General features: G+C 38.1%; 1 protein-coding gene across 17 annotated transcripts in view; it reads right to left on the bottom strand.

The window, feature by feature from the left end:
• ADD1 (adducin 1) overlaps positions 1–20,008 on the bottom strand; it is a 62,050-nt gene that overhangs the window by 21,476 nt on the left and 20,566 nt on the right. For all 17 annotated transcript variants that reach the window (XM_063401519.1, XM_063401512.1, XM_063401513.1 and 14 more), the window contains 8 exons: positions 9,397–9,609; positions 8,098–8,260; positions 6,843–6,994; positions 3,817–3,897; positions 3,247–3,396; positions 2,182–2,325; positions 1,927–2,025; positions 1,378–1,554 (listed from right to left, as the gene is read on the bottom strand). In XM_063401519.1, the coding sequence (XP_063257589.1) occupies positions 1,378–1,554; positions 1,927–2,025; positions 2,182–2,325; positions 3,247–3,396; positions 3,817–3,897; positions 6,843–6,994; positions 8,098–8,260; positions 9,397–9,591 (1,161 nt within the window). In that variant the 5' untranslated portion in view covers positions 9,592–9,609. The remainder of the gene's footprint in view (positions 1–1,377; positions 1,555–1,926; positions 2,026–2,181; positions 2,326–3,246; positions 3,397–3,816; positions 3,898–6,842; positions 6,995–8,097; positions 8,261–9,396; positions 9,610–20,008) is intronic.

Raw genomic sequence — 20,008 nt, 5'->3', positions numbered from 1 at the left:
TTAAGTCCAAATGCAGAATCATGACTTTTCTTCGTACTACATTCCAGCGACTCATTTACACTTTTTTTTTTTAATGTAATCAAATATATTGACTGTTTCTCACAATTCTAAATGAAAGACATAAAGAAGCACCTCTATGATATGCTAGATAAAAAAATCTTTTCTGTGTTTTTACATCTAGAAATCAACAGATGGTATATAAGGGAAGACTTCAAGAATGCTACTTTTATGTCCTTATTCACTCCTCTCTCTAATTTTATGTTGTTTCACTTTCCCACTTCCTCTGAACTGTATTTTGTTCCACCTTTAACCTTCCCTATTCACACTAGTCATGTCTGCCCATGCTTTCTTTCATATTATGTTCAGCACTTAACATACAAAAGGGACATTTAACAGTTTCTTTAAGAAGTTTCCACTGGCAAAATATTTTCAAAATGGCTCAGAGGAAAAGTGTGAATAGCTTAGTTCCCAAAGCAGTCAAATTCTCTATCTATCTATTCTATGTAAAGAAATATCAGCCCCAACTATGCAGACTTAGCTTTCTATAGAGTTCTCATGCATTAAGCATTGCTGTGACCTTACTTGGGTTCTGCTCCAACTTTTAATGATCAAAACACATCTTCAGTAATTATCTACCACCTAATATAATTAAATACTCAATACAGTATGTAGCTAATCATAATATTAAGGGTCTGTATTGTATGACTGAAAGCTCCTTTTATTCCTACATTCCTGCTGAGTACAATGCCATTTCTTCTATGATCTTGCTTTCTAGGTGCAGTAAGAAACATAAAACTGTTATTTTCTAGAAAAACTGAAATCCAGCTGAATCTACCAAAGGTACCAGTCAGACACAAGCAGTCTGCTGTCCCCAGCCACATCTTTCCCACTGAAGTTGGATAGTAAATGTTGGTATCTGGTCATTCGTTACAGATGGGTTCTTACTGAAACCATTTTATCTGAAGGCTTTTATTTATTTAAAACCTGTCTTTTAAACTCTTTTAAACTCTTTCAGGTACTAGTAAAATCTTTGTCAAATTATGCTGGACCTCACACCTCATAAGACATGAACAGTTTTACACATTTTGGGAGGGGGTGGGAACAGAGGGAAAAATACAGATTGAGTGCAAGCACTGCAGTACTCTGATTTGGAGGTGCCCAATCCCACAAGATCTCCTCTGATCTCACCAATAACAATCAGATTATGAATAAGAAGTAAATCTGTACAAAGGACACCTGATGCTTTTCATGTTGTCTCCAAGTCCTTGGGAAAGAACAGGCTGCAGGCTGTATAAATTATCCCAACTCCATGCAGCTTTAAAACCCGTATTTGATACATTATCATATTAAAAGATGAGACAAAAAGGCCTGCCTTACCAGATTATCAAGCATTCGCATGAGAGCTTCGAACTCCTGTTCACCAATCTGCCATTTGGGATGGGACACGGTACCCTCACCTGCTGGAGACTCGGGGGAACGAGACTTGGCTTTGTACTTCCCAGGATCAAGAAGCACTAAATTGTCTGGTCCACCTGCACTGGCAAGGGTACGTACCTTAAAAACAACAGAGTCGTCTTTAAGATTCTTGTGGGGAATGGAATGAAAACCAAGAAACCCCCTAAAAACTTGGCATAAATCCAGGAGAAATCTACTTGCTTTTAAAATTAAATAAATGAATATGCTTGTATAAAAGTTGTCTTAAATCTTCACAAGTATTTTAACAGGCAGCAAATTGATGATTTCAATATAGTACTGGAATATTGTCAGTGAAATCAAAGCTTTGGATATTCCCCCACAATACAGTGGTATCACAGATGATTGTGTTAGTTTAGATCCAAGAGTTGAACCAGTAAAGTATGCAATTATTAATCTGTTTGGTGGTTAATACAGCAGGCTGTATATTACATAACATATTAAAGCTCTTACTTGTATCTCACAGGCAAGCACTAGGTTATGAATATAGTAGAAAGCCTCCTCAACAGTCTCTCCAACTGATACTAAGCCATGGTTTCTGAGAATAAGGACCTAGAGAAACATTGAAAGAAAGTTAACAGCAGTACACCAAGTATTTTCATGCTCTTGATTAAAGAATATTTGCTACTGACTAAAGAACATACCTGGCACACAAACACACTGCCCCCCTTTCCTTTTTTTTCTTTAATTCTAGATGTAAATACTGACCTTGCTTTTAGGCCCCAAATTTTTCTGAATAACCACCTTTTCTTCATCATCCACTAGAATACCATGGTAGTCATGATAAGCTACTTCCCCTAGGGAAAGTGCTTCAGGTGAAATTGGCAGGAGACCACACTTCATTGCAGAAACCTGAGAAATATTAAAACAACTGATTGAATTTCTTGCAATAGAAAAAGTGAAAAAATACAGTGATGAGAATTCAAATAAGAATATATTTTTTATGTGTTAAATGAATTTATCTCTACAGGTACATACACAGTGGTCTTATACTCCATCCTTAAAGCCTCTATTTGATAACTTTTGGACTGTATACAAAACTCACACTGATTTTGGGTCTGTCCCAATATGTCTTTACACAACAGCAACACCTATACAAAAGGACTCAGGAAAAAAAACCAAACAAGAAATCACCAAATCCCAAAATCAACTGCATCCTTCATTCCTTCCACTCCATTCAGTTATTTCCCCCTCCTGCCCAGATGTCAAAAGAAGAACTTTGGTGATAATTCTGCAGCACTGCAGGTAAGCTTTAAAAGGCTACTCTGTAATTCACAACTTTAGGAATTTGATAATTTATCCTTAGAATGGTTGCATTAATCTGATTAATCAATCAATTAAAAAAAAAATCAGTGAACACTGCAAGTCACACTCTCAAAACATTCCAAAGAGGCAGAATTGACTTGTATTCAGTTTCTCCAAAGAGAAACACTGAGAAATTTTTGAATATTTCAGAAAACCTTGATAAACTGTGCTTCACAAAACCAACAAAATGCGCTAAAGCTTTTATGACTCACTGTCCAAAGATCAGGTCTTTTGTGGTAAAGGACACACATGTGTGACATGCACATTTTCCAATGACAACTCAGTTTACTGTCTGACCCTTCAGGTAACAACGCAGTAAGGATGGGCTCTGACTCAAACAGAACCCCACTTGAAGGCAGACTAAAAGGCTCTGCCCTCCCAATAGGAAGCATATCTACAATTAAGGGGAGCCACCTATTTTCCCTTTGGGAGGGGTGGGGGAACAGGACAAAGCCAGAAGCAGCTTACCGCAGCTCCTGCTGGTGTGTGGATATGGACAATGCACTTGACATCAGGTCGAGCTGCATAAATTGCTGAGTGCAACGTAAAACCAGCTTGGTTTACTCCCAAGTTAGTGCTTCCACGATCAACCACATCTCCCTGAATATTGATTTTAACCTGGGAATGAAAAGAATTATTGTCATAATCAAGCTCGAAGAAAATTGATTTAATTCAGCATCAACACTGAGCCTCTAAAAGCAGTTGTCATCATTTCTATCTAAATGCCTGAAGTTTCCCTGCACAAGCTGGACTAAAGAGCCAGCAGCTTTCAAGGGCATGAGGTGATTCACTGCCCAAGTGACCTGGCACCTCTTTACAGGCAGATCAGCTGGAGGACACCTGATGGTGAACATGGGCAAAGAAATCTCTCAGGTACCTCAGCAGTACCAAAACCAGCCGTGTTCAACAACATTGTTCTGAACATATTACACAAGAGTAAAACATTCCCAGGAGAGAATCTAAAGTGACATATATATTCATATATATATATATATATATATGACTATTTTACAGTTCTGAAAATCAACAATTGCTTACCAGACTAGATGCAGTGACTTCACTATAGAGGAGTCCAAAAGGTACAATAAGGAAGTGCTCTTGCTCAGAATTTACTCTGGCCTAAGGACAAAACAAGAGTAAGAGTTACTGAGAAGGTTTTTTTAAAGCATAGAAGACCCCAAGCCATTAAAGTTAATTTTACATTGATTATGGAATAGGCAAATATGCCTATAATGCACAATATGACTTTCATGTATGCTACAACAGAAAATCAATGCACAGTACTGTTAATTAATTTATGTTGAACAAAAACAGATGGCAGTAACATGTCTGAATCCTCCAGATCAGTGGAATTTAGAAACCCTTATATTCTGTTATAATGACAACTCGCCCACTATGGATAAAAGGAACAATACTGAGAGAAATGGAGGGAAAAAAAAGTTAATTCTTTCAGTGGAATGAGTTTATACTCCAACTGTATTTCTACCCCAGTAAGACATAAGGTAAAAAAGTAAAAGGCTGTGAGAAAATGCAAAAACTGGTGTACAGATCTAAACCATCTTGATGCTGAGAAGGGTTTCATCACTGATGCTGCTTCCTGTGAGACATCTGTGAGCAGTACAGCACACTTGCAAATTTTCTACCAAGTATCCTGACCTTCACTTATGTTTTTTCTCTCTCATCTCATTCAGACAATCAGGGGTTTATAAATACAAAAATAATTTTGGCTTCAAAGCTCTCACATCTTTGGATGCATCCCTTAGAAGTCTGTACAATGAAAAGTACAGGACATCTAGGTAATTAAAGTGTCTTTTGATAGCGAATTAATAGGCTTCCTAAGTTTTACTGGACACATGAGACAACTCCCTGCTTTGCTATGAGTCTACCCAGCATTTGGGTAGTTTGTGTTGTGGGTTCAGGTTTTTTGTTGTCTGAGGTTTTTTAATTCAAAGTTATTTACGAGTTTTGAATTTCCCTGAAATGCAGATACTTTATGCTGTTTCTGCCTCATGTCTTCTACTCCTTGCAACCTTAAATACACATATACTTTGCTATAGTTCTATTCCAGGAAAAAAATTCAAATAAGTAGTTGTGCAGTCATGCAAAAGCTTCTAGCAAAGTTCTAGTTTCCTTTACAACCAGCTGGGAACATGCTACAGCATAAGAACCTTAAACTGAAGCAGTCAGTTGAAGTTAATCTGTACTTTTATGAATCACCAAAGTAGTTTTCCATTACAGAAGTGCAAATGATGAAGAAAAATCTCTTATTTATGCAAGACAAAGAACAAGTATTATTCAAAATATCCCAAAAGCTAATAAGAAAGTTCAAATCAAAGACAAACAAGCAGCAAGACTCACAAACCACTATGCTTTAGGATTAGATCCAATTAACAGCTCATGCCCTCAAAGCAAACCAAGACCTGGTGAATGATGTCTATCTTCTGTAAATCTGTAATCTCAAATTCTGCCTTACCCTGGAGGCACCCAAGTTTACTTTACATTATTGCACTTGACATGAAAACCCTGGAGATATACCCAAGTGTACTCAACATTATCATACTTGGCATGAAAGCTCTTGATGCTCTGTAATTCTGCTTCTGCATCAGGACTGCACCAATCTGAGCAAGTCCACATACAGTAACTGTCAGTGATTGATAAGGATCCAAAAAAAGCAACAATACTCCACCCAACTCCCTGATATGCCCAGATGGGAATTGTGAGGGTATGGGAGCTTAATGAACATAATAACCTTGTTCTAGATCAGCTTCTGAAGATAAATTGTACCTTTCAGCCATCTTTCAGAATGCTGTTCACTGGAGGAGTTTGTAAAAGACAGGAGAACTATGACTTGGGACTGCTGCTGACAAATCAAGAGCTTTCCAGTACCTCCACCATTCAGAAGTGACAAACACTTTCAGAATCTCATTTCCCAAGTGCTTTGACTGTCTTCCACCTCACCTGGTGTCTTCCTTGTGCTCCTCCCCAAAGAAAGCAAGCATGAGGCATTCCACCCCAGTCACATGTCCTTGCCTCATGCTACTCTTCCTTACATTTATCTTTTACCTAAATGTACAAACATTCCCAGGGCCGAACTTTACACTAGAAAGCCATCTCCAAATCTGCTTGCCTAGGAATCTTTTCATTGCATTACTGTCCCTTTTACAAAATCAATTCTCCTGTCACGTATGAAGAATCTGGGGGTGGCACAGAGCTGTTTACAAGAACCATTCTGTTGGATGTGTTCCCTTACAAAAGGAACCGAACGCTCTAACCAATACTGTCTTGATCCTATGCCTACACATCATTTATCATCTTCATCTGCTCACATAGAATATGCCTTGAATTCTCAAAAAGCAGTACCAATAATATTAACCATATTTCATTCCAACTGCATCTAGAAAAACTGAAAATACATAAAGGACAATCTCTATTATGTTGAATAAAAAACAATTCAGCTCTGTTAGGACAACAATTGACGGGGCTGCACACCACAGCTGTGACTTTACTCATGAGACTATGTTGATCATTCTTCTGATGTATAAAACCTCCTTGATTTGACCCCCTTGTCATTATTTTTATGGATGCCAGTGATTACTCAGTCACAAGGAAAATTGTTGGCACGCTGCATTAAGCAGAGAAGCTCGCTCCTGTTCAGAAATACTAGGGCTTCTTTCTCAGAAAGGCTGGTACCTGAATTATAAAATTCAACTGAATGACTAAGAAGATATTTTAGCACTTAGCAAAAAAACCAAGAAAACTAAGAAATGACCTTGTAGAACAATAAATACAATTATTCAAAGCATTTGAGACACTAAAAGGCTGAGTCTTTCAGCAATCTTTATTTCATCCTAAGAATTCTCAAGTACACTCTCTCAAGACTCTATTCAGACTGTGGTAGCTGACATCCAAGCTGAGATGCAATGACAAATCTCTTCACTATTATACTGCTTTCAATACCACTCTGCTCTTATCACACACAAAGAGAAAATGACAGATAGGGGAGGGAAGCAATTCTCTTGTATGTTAAAACAATTGGTTCAGTTATCTGTTGATTCAATACTCACTGTTATATGATTGTAAATAAGCTGAGACCAGCCAAAGAGATCTGCTAATCTGTAGAAAGCTGCCAACTTGCATCGTAACAACTTCTCCCCTTTTTCATAAGCAATGGAATCAGATCCTCTCAGATCATTCACTGGTGTTACCATGCCAAGACCTGAAGAGAAGGGGGAAAAAAAGCACAAGGTGGGTTGAGTTCAGGAGCAGTTCAAACCTAGCAATGTGCACCACTATTACACTGGCTGCTCTTACTGGTTTATATGAACACATTAACCTAAGAAATGGTCAGCAAATTTTCATTTCTATGATGAAATAATTGCTATTACACAAACATAACAATCTTGAGCAAGGTTATTCAACTTTGGTAGACTCAGCATTCATTTCCTTCCCTGCTATAAATTAATGCTTATGTGATAGTGCATTGCTAAGCAAAATATTTTTTTCTTCTCTCAAACTAATGATTGTTTGTAAAATACATCATCATTGTTAAAAGAATAATGTAATCCAAAATATTCCACTTTTTGTGACACAGGTACTCCTGACAAGGTGAATTACACACCTAAAAAGATGCACACAGGTTCATTTATTAAGAAAAATTAGGTAGAGGGAGGAAGATTATGGGAAATAATACAAATACTGTAATTCTAGTTACAGTGCAATTAGAAATGTGGTTAAAAGTAACTGAAAAAGCAGAACCAGGCCATGCTACAGGCAGAACTAAAGATATGTTTTGGAGCACAGGCAAGGACTTATTTTATCTTAACACAAAACCTGTGTGCACATGCATTCGCACATTCTTTTTTCTGCTTTGTTTTGCTTGCTGATGTTTCTTGTCTAAAGCTTCACTTCACAGGAGAAAGGTGCAAACAGTATTCTGATGGCAAAAATAATTGGTTTCTAAAGACCTTCACTGTTATCAGACTACTGCTGAGTGTTTAGTTTTCCTAAAGACAAACCATATTGTAATTAGCAGTATTTAAATATTTAAAAAATTTTAATAGCACTGACTTATCAGGCTTATTTTTCAATTTAGATAGCATCCTCAAAATAGCTTTTGATATAAACTATGTACATGAATCACATTGCATAGCACTGTGGCATTTAGAAACTATGCAATTCTTTCATGTATTCAGTGTTCAAGAGAGCAGAACAGGATAGCATTTGAACTTCACAGTACTCTTTATTTCATTCCCACTGTCTTCATTTTAAGCCTTTGCAGAAAAAAGGGGATTCAGCTCTGCTGACTGGAGGTGCACTCACTCATGTTCAGCGCAGCCATTCCGCCCTGAGGTGCCGCAGGGTAGACGTTTGGTACGTGCGTTGTCATGAAATCCGCAATCTGCTGCAAAGCCAATAAACCTGTCGGGTTCTTCCCCTTCTTGAACTGCTCCTGGATCATGGATTCCAGTTCTTCACAGAAGGCCTAGCAATGAGACATTGCATGTTGTAATGCATGTTTAAATGAACCTTTCATACACAGCTTCCTTCTTGCACCTCGATGGAACCATCCTTCACCTCTTCTGGAAAACACCTCAGGGCAGAGCTACTGGGTGCACACTGTAACTTCAGAACATTGCTCTCTGGAGCTCCAGAGATCTGAGTCACTTGGGTTTTTAATGGAAATTCCAGTGTTCTCTTTTCAAGTAACACCAAAAGTCTTTGAGCCTCACTAGTATGTATTTCTGGAGGGAGGAGAATGTACAAGCGATTTTAACACAAAATGTGAAAGGAAAAGTAGCAGAACCAGGAAAGGAAATTTGTCACTCTGGCTCCCAGGGAACTGAGAGCCAAGAAAGCATTCAGGAACACAGAAAACAATGAACATTAAATTTTTAAAACCTGTTTAGATGAGGGGTTGTTTACATTTTTCCCAGGTTTTGTTTGGGTTTTTTTAAATATATTTAAACCTGGTAGGAAGAAAAGAAGAGTTTTTACTATTGCTGACTGCAAACGTACAACCACATCCCTATTCCAAGTGAAGTTATGTCATGTAATGTTTTGAATCTAAAGTCACCCACTAGTGATTACAAAAAGAACAAATGTCATGAGGGAAAGTTGTCTGTGTGCTATCTCCCCACAGGAACATCTTCAATATAAAATGTCAATCATTCATACCTCATTACTGTGCACCTTTTCAGGAAGAGATAACAAAAATATTTCATATGTCCAAATCCCAAAAGAAAAACTGAGTACAGGATAGATCTGCCTTGTATAAGCTACTCTTAAGAGAGTTACATTTAAGCAAATACATGAAACCAGTGAAAAAATGTTTTTAAAGGATTAGATGGAAAATATGAAAAAAATGTTGATGATTATACAGAGATAATCATCTGTATATGGTTATGATCATCATGTAAATTCTGAAAGCCAGATTGTAGAGCTGCTTTGTGAGTAGATCATAAAAATTCAAACAGGTAGAATAAGGAAAAGAAATCATGAAAGACCAATAAGAAGAAAGAACAAATGTATCTAAGATACCATAAAATTCTCCAATTCCATACTCATTGTGAAAAAAAAATTAGATTTGTCACTTTAAAGATGAAGCATTTATTTTCTTACTGGGCTTTGAAGAATCATGGAGACTCTCTTCTTCTGCTCCATCATGTTAAAATCCTGGCGAAGATCAGGTGCCATATTTCTCTCTCTCAAATATTCTGGATTATTTTCATCAACTCGATCAAAATACCTCTCTTTATGAGGGGCTGTTGTTGGAGGTGGTGAAGTCACCACCCCCACACCAGAATCACCATTCATAGCACAGTTTTAAGGAACCTATGAAGAAGGACAGAGAAGAGGAATAAATAAATCAAGCAAGGAAATAATTACAAAATTCATATGTGTTTCTACCTTCAAAGTAATAGTTCAAATCCATCTAAAATTAGCATGTCTTCCCAAATGATAAACCATGTTTGTGCAACTAGATAGCAATATTCTAGAGTAAGAAAAAGGATTTTAATATACAAGATCAGAAAAGTTGGCTAACATATATGAGAAGTCCAATATGCTATATAAATTCATGAAGCACAAAACTAATATGACAGTTCCCATTTAAACTGGGGAAAAAATTCTTTAAACTGTCTGGCCAGATTGTTTTTTAGAATCATGGAAGTCCTTCAAACCTTCTCAGAGACAATGACAGAAGTTCCAGACACAAGGTCTAAACTTATTGGTTTGGGCTTTTGCCTTTTAGTTTTTTCTTTAGAAGTTAAAGGAGACATAATAAAAAGAATATTGGACAAATCAGAAATTAAATCATCACTGCAATTAGTATATTACACATGTTCATTAAGATGAAGAATCAGCTCCACCAAAACATGCTTGGACTGCCAACACATTCCTGGATACAAACTGAGAAATTTTGACGTTGCAACCCAAAGTATTCTTTTCACATTTATTTTAGGTCCATTCAATAACGTGCACATCACTACATCAGCCTGTGGTTTTTGGAATCTGGGAAGCACAGACACACCCAGCCCCCACTCCCTGGCCAGGGCTCCTTTCAGTTTTACATGTCATAGTCAGCAACTGCCTGGATGTACCAGAAAGGCTGAAAGCTCAGCCAGTATTGCTCACAGACACCTCCTTCTTCCACTCACAACAATTCCTTGGTGTAACATTATCCCAGTTTGCTGGGCACAGTATTACAACCCTCATTCCAAAATCCTTCTCAGAAGAATTTTGAAGCCTTCCACTGACAGAAAGACAGTTCAATAAAGCCACCCTCGCAACACTTTGAGATCCAAGCCTCCAATTTCTGGTCACCTGATATATCAAATTACAACTAAGTAGAAAAGACTGTATAGAAGACTTCATGTAAGTAATCATTCACCATCTACATCTAAAATTAGTAAGGTTTTACATAGCTCTCTATTCTTTTGCCATTTTTAGATTTTTGTTAGGGACTGATCTTAAACTGCTCCTAATTTGTTTAGTAATTTATTTGCATGCTTATTAGCTAAAACCACTTCAGATGTGGATGCACACAGCAAAGACAAGTTTACATAAATTTTGAAATGCAGATTATGTTAAACAAAATCATTGCGATGAAGAAAATTACCTACTTCAAGACTCCAGAATTAGCAGATTTCATCCTCTTTAATTCTTACATTAGGAAAGATGTTTCAAAATTCAACTTGTTCCTTATATCAGAATGAAAAAACCACTGAACTGAGACAGCTGAACACAATGAGCAAAACAAAGTATTTTCCTTGACTCTGCAGAACACGATATTACTATGAAAACCTATGATAGCACTTAAACACTCCATGATTTCCACCCACTGAGTTACTAAATAAACACACAAAAACACCTCTGCAGTGTTTAAAATATTTCATTTTAAAGTTTAGACTTTAAACATCGTGGCTGATTGTTTTCTTCTCTAAAGCTCATATGCACATCTTTATTATTTAAATTGCTCAATTTCCTTCACCCACAGAGAAATAAAGGTTACAGCAAGGAGAATTAATGCTTTTATCCACAAGGAAGGCCTTTTAAGGTATTAGACCTAGGAAATTTTAAGCAAGTGAAGTTATAGCAGACATCTCTCCTTTGGCAGCTTCAGATGCCTAGTACACTCCTCCTAAGTTCTCTTCCTCCTCACAACCTCCAGCCTGCACCATCTGCCACTTCCTTCCTTGAAAATGCTTTTGAAAGCCTGCTAACACTTTTTCCAACCTCCTGAGCTCTATCAGCCATACATCCAGGGCTTTGTTGAAAAACAACAATTTGCAGACCCAAGCATGCCTTACTCTCTTACAGAAACAACTCACTCAGCCCAAAGTCTGAACTTCACCAGCCCCCACTTATCCAAAAAAAATCAGGGAGTTTAGAAACAGCACAATGGCAAGTGAAGACAACTGGAACCACTCAAGTAGTTCACTCTGCTGAGCACAGCCACAAATGTGTCTTTTCTGAAAAGCAAAGCACAGGAAAACTAGGAAGTTTGAGCTTACCACCAGCAGAGAACAGCCTGCCCCTGCCTGCTCAGGCATTTGATGTTCAGACTATGTTTAAATGTCACACTGTTTGTGTATGCACAATCTTATTTAAATTAAACTGTACACACATCTGCAAATGTAATTTTGCATTTAATTATTTACACTAATTCCATCTTGCTTTCAGAGTACCAAAACCTATTTCCAAATGAATGGCATGCATAATTACTGCACTGTTTCCTACTCACACTGGAGAGAAGCTGGTTCCTAACAGCCCACAAGAGCAACATTAAAATGGGATCACAGTGTCTTGCCAAAGTTGCATCACTCCAAACAAGCACACAATGGCATTCAAGAAGGTCTTGGGAAGCTATTACTTCATCATTATGTAGTGGCAATAATTTCATGTGAAAATCAATGATTAACATTCAGTGATGCTTTTATATCTAAGATTAAATATTACCTATTTCATAGTGCAGTTTTGCAGACACCCAGAATTAATGGCATCCCCCTTGCAAGGTCTAATAATGAATTGTTTTAACATAACTGTAATGGTAATTGTTTTAATGGTTGTCAGCTACTGATGTTAAAGGGATCAACTTTCAAACTAGAAGCAGACATGCTTGACAACACTTTGTAAAGACACTGAAATTTATTTATGAGTTTCCTTGAAAAACCCTTTGGGAGTAAGGCATGATGAACTCTCCAGTAAGAGCTTCAGTAATATGAATACCAATAAATAAATAAAAGGAATCTGAACACACCATGGGGAATGCCCAATGATTCTATAAACTGGAAGGTCACACTGAAAATCACAACAGTCTGCCCAGGCAGTAAAAATACATATTAGAAAAAAAAATTAAGTCTGTCTCCACACCCACAACACTTCAGTACAGGCAGCTTCTTTCTGCTGTAGTGCACTACAGCCCCCAGTGAGATAAGCTGTAATGCCAGAAGACTTTCTGCCATGATAAGTGTTTCTAGGCAAGAGCCTGCTCTAACACAGCTGGGTCAGAACAAGCCACACCCTTAACTGAAACAGCCATGTCTGGAAAATGTGAGTGCACAGAAAACCTGCCAGGAGCAGTTACTGTCAAATACAGACACAGGGAACAACATCTATTACTGTGGGGAGCAAAGGAAAATAAACAGCTGGGATAAAATCGAAACAGCACCTTATAGTCACAAACAATGACATCCATTCTCTTAATACCAATGGACACACAAACACCGTGGTGCTCAATGGCCCAGCACATTGATGAGATAGATGTGTGATCTCCCACCAAATGAGAGCCAGCAGCCAACTCGCAGCACAGCTTATTTATCACGGGATGTGTGGATGTGTGAGCAATTGCTAGAAACAGGTGGGGTGTGAATTACTTTCAGGAAATCAGGTTTGTAAAATTTATAGCTCATTTACAGGTACTGGGCACTGTTTACTAAAAAACATTCTGAAATTTGCATTAGTATTTCAGGTTACTTTTATTATTCAAAATCCTCTTTCTCCCCACTCTTTTCTAACCCAACAGTTTCATTAAAGAATTCACCTTAGAGGAATGTTACAGGGTTATGCCACAAAATTCAGTTTAAACAAAAGAATAAAGGTTTAGAACAAAAAGACTATAAAAATTTTCACATTAACATCCACAAAGAACAAAAATCTTAATTTTTTAAGCAACTTGCATTCCTCAGTACTCATACAATGCACATATAGTCAAAGAAATTTAAACAGGTAGGACTGAATAATATTCAACAAGAATCTACAATAAGTTAAGGATACGCAAAAACCTCAGCCTTAAATCTGAAAAACTGTATAATTAAAAATCCCAAAATTGATTTGTTGGAATGTTATTGCAGATAACAAACTTATTTAAAATGTTAATACTAAACTCATTTTGATACATGGAATTTGGGACAGATGTAGGTATTTACATCCTTGACAGCTTATAGGTCCAGGGTTTGTAACCAAACCATCACGATGAATATTATGTGAACACTGGGAGGACTTCAAATGCCTCACAATAAATACACTTGCAGGGACCAGTTAATTACACTTCTTGGAAAAGAAAAAAAAAAGTTTTGCAATCATTTAAAGGTTGGTTTTGTTTTGTAATAAGTTGTAGCGGATTTTTTTGCTGCTCCACACCCTGAGGAAATTGTTTTTTACTAGATGGAATTTGAGCTAAAGGCTCCCTGCCACCAAAGGACTGAGCACAGCTCTCCACACTAACATGGCCTTAAGTCTGCTGAGGCCAAGTCAGAATAAAAATACACTCTGAGAAGTGGGAAGAAGATTGTGGCAAGGTGACATGGAAACATAAGACTTCTAAAATATTCAAAATACACGGCCACTTCATAAGACAGCACAGGTAATGTGGTTTGTTTTAAGTTTAGGAGAATTATCTGACCAAAACCTAACAAAAGCAAGTTATTTCAGAGAGAAGAAAAAAAACCAAAAAACGCCAAACCAAAAACCCCAAGCCTGCTCTCTTCCTGGTGGTTTACACTTTGTTTGTGTAAAACAAACAACATGCAAGCAGAACACCTGTATGGGACCTTGTGCCAGATCTGCAAATTAAATGAGGAGCAACTTCTCAGCTGCTCATTCATTCCCAGTCATCAGCAACAAAAATCAGGGGCACTCAGTTCCAGGATATGTTGCTCTTGAGACCTGACAATGATACTGTAATTTGGTTTGTATCCACTTTTTTCTGACAGTTCTTTCAAAATCAATCTCCACTCACCAGAATAATGCCGCTATGTCTAACAGAGGTGAAAACAGATTTGACAAGAAGTTACTGGGTAAGGGACAAGGGAGTAGCAGAACAAAATAACTCATTTTATTTCCTGTTGTGTAATCAGCGTCTTTGAGGAGTAAAAGTTACTCAAAAAGCTCATGCAAGTGACAGGTCAGGCAGTTTGCAGGTAGGGAAAGGGAAGCGAGCTCTATTATGGAGGCAAATACAATAGAACTGGGAAAAAATGCTGAAGAGTCATTTTATAGCCCAGGGAAGAGTTGAGGGTGTGCAGAAAGCTACAGAGCTGAAATTACTTCATAGGGAAGTCATGAGGTGACAGGAAGGAGGAAGAGGAAGGGAATGGGTCAGGCAGCACTGGAGTGGGGCAGAAGAAAATCAAGAAGTAAATGAGCCTCTGCAATAGAGTTACAGTGAAATTTAAGTTGGTGGGATGATGACCAAGGAAGCATGGAAGCAGAATACCCATCTACGGGAAAAAAAGTTTCATTATCACTTGGCATCTGCAAAAAAACTTGTAAGATTGCACTGCTAGCACTTCACTCAATATTCTGATATGTCCTGCATTTTTTTCTGATTTCCTTTACTTTAGAATGACATTTGCCAAACTTTCTCCTTAAAAAAATAATATAACTTTATAATAGGGCAATTATTTATGATTTGCACTCCAATTTCCACAATATTCAGGGACAGCATTTTGGCACCAATGACACTGGATTTGTTCTTGCCATTTCAAATGTTTCCGACTGAACTTTTAAAAGGAAAAGTTGGCATTATCTTAGGAAGTCAAAGAACAAAGAAAGTAAATCATGACTGTACTATTCACCAGACAACGTACTCAGTATCATGAAAATTATATTACTTTTTAGCAAATGTTCCCAAGTTTATGCATCTTCAGAATTTCCTCAGTTCTTTGTTTTCAAACAGGAAGAGACTATTTCACGAACAAGAACAGTTATTTCTCTTATATTGAATGCAGGCACCATTTTGCTTTTTAACAGAGATAATACAAGTTAAATATAGGCCTCTCAAATTTAGAGAAATACAACAATAAGTTTATATAGCCAAAAGTATTGCATTTTATATTTGTAATATCATGCTTTAGTAACTACTACAATAGTTCAAGAAGCAAACTGTATTAGAGAACGAGGAAAGAAAAATAGACCGATTCAATTTGAAATCCACAGACTGTAAACAATTATTTCCTATTTTCACCTTCTATAAAACACTGAAATCAGAGGCCCAGCACAATGGGAAGTGAGTGATCTCAAGGTTACACAAAAAAACAGGCTTAGTGTTCTCTTTGTGTTAAGAGAATATTTAAGGAGCCCCCATGATAAGTGCACCAGGCTGTAAAACACAGTAATTGCTGTCTGGCTTTACCAGTGCCAAATGAAGCAGGCGCTTGGGAAGAGCCAGAGCAGTTTCACTACAGGCAGAACATGCCAGAGCGACCCCATCACCTGCAACAAAATAACATTTCCTGTCACACGGGGAGGGCAGCTGATACTGTTTAACAAACTCCAGCAAAGTGTTTGACACTGTTTCCCACAGCCTTCTCCTGGACAAACCAGCAAGATACCGCCTGTGGGCGGGAAACAGGGCCACAGGGTGCCCTCAATACTTCTAACTCAGGCTGGCAGCCTGTCACAAGGGGGGCATCCCCAGAAAATGATGGTGGTACCACACTTTTCAACATCACCACAAATAATCTGGATGAGGGGTCTGAGGGCACCATCACCAGATCTGCTGGTGACACCACACCGGGCAGTGAGGAGGACGTGTCAGCAGGGAAAGCCATCTCCAGACCAGGACAGGCTGGAACAGTGAGCTGGTAGGAAGAGTGCAGAGTTTAACAGAGACAGGTGCACGGTCCTGCAGCAGTGACACCACCAAAGAGCCTGGCACAGGCTGGGATCCCTTGCTGAGGGGGGACCTGGGGGTGCACAAGAGGAGCTGAACAGGGTCAGTGGTGATGGCAGTGGAGACACTTCTCCTTCCCACTGCCTCGGTGTCTATTAGACATAAAGAAATAATTCTTTACAGTTCAGTGAAAAACACAGGCTTCAGTGTTATCGTTCAGAGCAGTCTCATGGTTTTCAGATAAATTTTAAGAAGCTGCTGCAGCAATGAAAGCGAATCAGATGCTGGGATGCAGCCTCAGGGGCACCACTGGCAGAGATGAGAGATGTGACCACCCCAAACTACCAAGAGCTTGTCAGGCCACTCCTGGAGTACTCCTGTGTCCAGCTGTGGTCTCCAGAGTTAAGAAAAGGAACAGACAGACTGGAGAGGGTCAAAATGAAAGCCATGAAGATGATCAAAGACTGTAGAACCTACTCTATGAGGAAAGTCTAAAGGAGTTGTTGGGTCTTGTCCTTTCTCCTTGGAGAAGAGAATGCTTTGGGGGACATCATCCCACTTTTCCAGAATTTAAAGGCTGGCTGCAAAATGGATGGAGACTCTTTCTTCACAAGGAGCCACACAGAGAGGACATAGGGTTAACAGGTGCAATTTGCACCAGAAAAGGTTTCACCTTGATATAGGAAAGACTTTATTTTTTTTACACTGAGAACAATTACTAGAACATTCTCACCAGGAAAATGGTGGAATCTCCATTAGCTGGAGGTATTCAAGACACAATTGGGCAGGGTGTTGGATAATCCCATCTAGGCTCCCTTTTCCACAAAAGATTGGCTCAGATGGCCTTTTGAGATACTTTTTAACCTGGGTTGGTTTATGTTCTATGATTCTACTCAGCAAAAGCCCACCCAAGATTTATGCCAGAATTTAGGTGGGCAGATTCAGCTGTCATATTTGTTAAAGACAGCTGTCTAAATTCTGCAGAAGTTTCAGTATATATGTGTCAGAATTCATAATTCAGTTCTTACACACAAAAGAGAAGAAAAGCTATCATTAAAACCAATTAAAAAGCTAAAATACAGAGAGGTTATTTGCCTGCTTTTAACAGAGGATTTATGAGGCCAAAAGTATCAAACTTTCAGAAACAGTAATCATTCCACTCTCCTCCCTGACCTGGAAACGCATTGTATCCCTGAGATTGGACACTGCAGGAAGCTGGCAATGACGCACAGGGAGGAACAGGGCAGCACACTGTGCTATTCTTCCCCTCACTGGAAGATACAATTGCAGCCTGTGCTCACCATCGATACAATTTTCATGTTAAACCCTGACATGATTTATTAATTTATGATGGAAAGATCAAATACCCAACTTACAGCTCATTCCAAGTTAATTAAAAATGGTAAGGAATCAAAATCAAAAAATTAAAATTATAATTTAAAAAATCCTCTTCAAACAGTTAACTTATATCTCCTATTGACAAGGTCCCTGGTTTCTTCCCAGCCGTTTAACTTCACCTCTTCCAATCCTTTCTTTCTCCAATTTTCATGCTAAGCAATTTATGAAAAAAAGAACAGAATTGCCATTTCTAGCATCAAAAGATTTTGCAAAAAATTCACAGTTTCAAACCTACTTATTAATTCAATATCAAAATTACCTTGCTTTCATTTTGCCTCAGAGACTTATCTATGAGTTCCATACATTTCTCATACAACATTTCTCGAAGTGCTCAGTGCATGAGCTCATGAACAATTAGGGAATGTGATAACAGAGAACAGAAAATGTCACTCTGTTCATAAAACACAAAGAAAGTCTCTAAATAAGTATCTTAAACCACAGACACCTCAAGCTTTTCTGCTGAAACTCTAAGAGCTTCACAAATGTGTAACAAAATGTGCATGCAAACGACAGAACAGGAATTTCACCAGTGCCTCCTGCATTTCTTCAGACAGAGTGTAAGTATGGATGCTGCAATCTCATCAGATATTTTTACATTGTTTCTTATCAGAGGAGCGCCAATGGTGGTTATGGCAGTGGAGACACTTCTCCTTCCCACTGCCTCGGTGTCTATTAGACATAGAGAAATAATTCAATTTTATTTCAGAAATCTGATTCCTAATTCAAGTAAGTTTCTTGATTCTGTGGTTTTTCCTGATAGTGTAATATGATAAACTCATTTTAACACAGCTAATGCAAAAGAGTACAAATGGAGACAAAAATGACACCAGAAATACCCAATGCTGAAAAGGCAAAATTAGAAGTGAATTCAGAATCTGTCATAGATCACTAGGCAGAAATGGCCAAGATTATCCTGTGGCCAGGTGTTCTACTGTAACAGTAAAATCAAAGAAAGACAGAAGTAGAAAAGTGACCTTACCTAGCTTTAAAAAATCCCATCCATAGAATATTATTTCACCCACTTCAATAATAGACATGAAAAGTCAAAGTTCTCAGAAGGGCTACAAAAACCTTCTGGAGAGTAGAAGTGGAACTTGTAAGACCAGTAGCTTGACATATTCAGTGAACCAGAAAGATTAACTAGTCACAGAGATGCCAGGGCCCTTCAGTCCTGCTAACAAAATTATGGAGACATTGAACACTTGGGAGTGAATAACAGACACATTTGCCCTTGAATAGAGATGGAAATTTCCTAAGCACGTATATACAATCCTGAGTCAATAACTTTGCTTTAAAACCTTTGTATAATACAGGTTTTAATACAATTTCCACAATACCTTCTGCTACCTGTCTGCACTGAGATCAGAATCTGCTCTGAAATCTATGAACCTGCCCTTCCTTCTTAGGCTTTGGGAAAAATAAGTTCCACGGGCACAATATGCTCATGTTATTTGCAGCTTCCAATGCATTTCCAGTTTTCCAACACCTTTTTTTTTTTTTTTAACACCTTCCTCTGCTGGGAGGTTGGTGACAGCTGGAGACTGAATGTCAGACTCAGACACAGAACCAAAAATCCTCCTTAATCCTTCTCCTACACTCAGGTCAAACTGATCAGACCTGCTATCAGGACAAATTTTCTGTCAGAACAGGTAGAATGTCCCTTACTATTTTTTAACAATCTTCAGTAACACAAAATGCAAATTCCCGAATTATTCAGGCATACCTTACTGAGAAATTTCAGCTACAAAACCTACAAAAGTATCAAAATACCTTAGCAGGTCTCACTGGCTTCTTTGATGCCTTCAGCAGTTTACTCCATGGAAACTGACTTGCTCAGGGTAAGGTTTTTTAAATGTTACATTTAAAAGCCTGTATAATACAAAGGGTTGCACTGGAGACACCATCACTCTGTGCCTTACTGACAATTTGTAGAACAGAAAACATTGGTGCCAAGTATTTTTCCTGCCTGCTTCATTGGGACAATAAAATTCACCACTGATGTCACAGAGACTCAGGTACACACACTAAACAGTACTGCACAAGAGTGAGTCAAGACACTAATTTACACTTTCATCCTCTATTTGTGCAGAAAGCACTAAGACAATGTAAAATTAAAGTACTTTCACACTATTAAAATTCACGTATGGTGGCAGCAGTACCAGAAAATAAATGGATATTTATTTTTGCCATCAGGGTCACTAGTCCACAGAAATAAAGAGG

The sequence above is a fragment of the Prinia subflava genome, chromosome 7 (genome assembly GCF_021018805.1).
Source record: "Prinia subflava isolate CZ2003 ecotype Zambia chromosome 7, Cam_Psub_1.2, whole genome shotgun sequence".
NCBI lineage: Eukaryota > Metazoa > Chordata > Aves > Passeriformes > Cisticolidae > Prinia > Prinia subflava.
The sequence above is the reverse complement of the archived record's forward strand: the minus strand, read 5'-3'. Positions and strand labels throughout refer to the sequence as shown.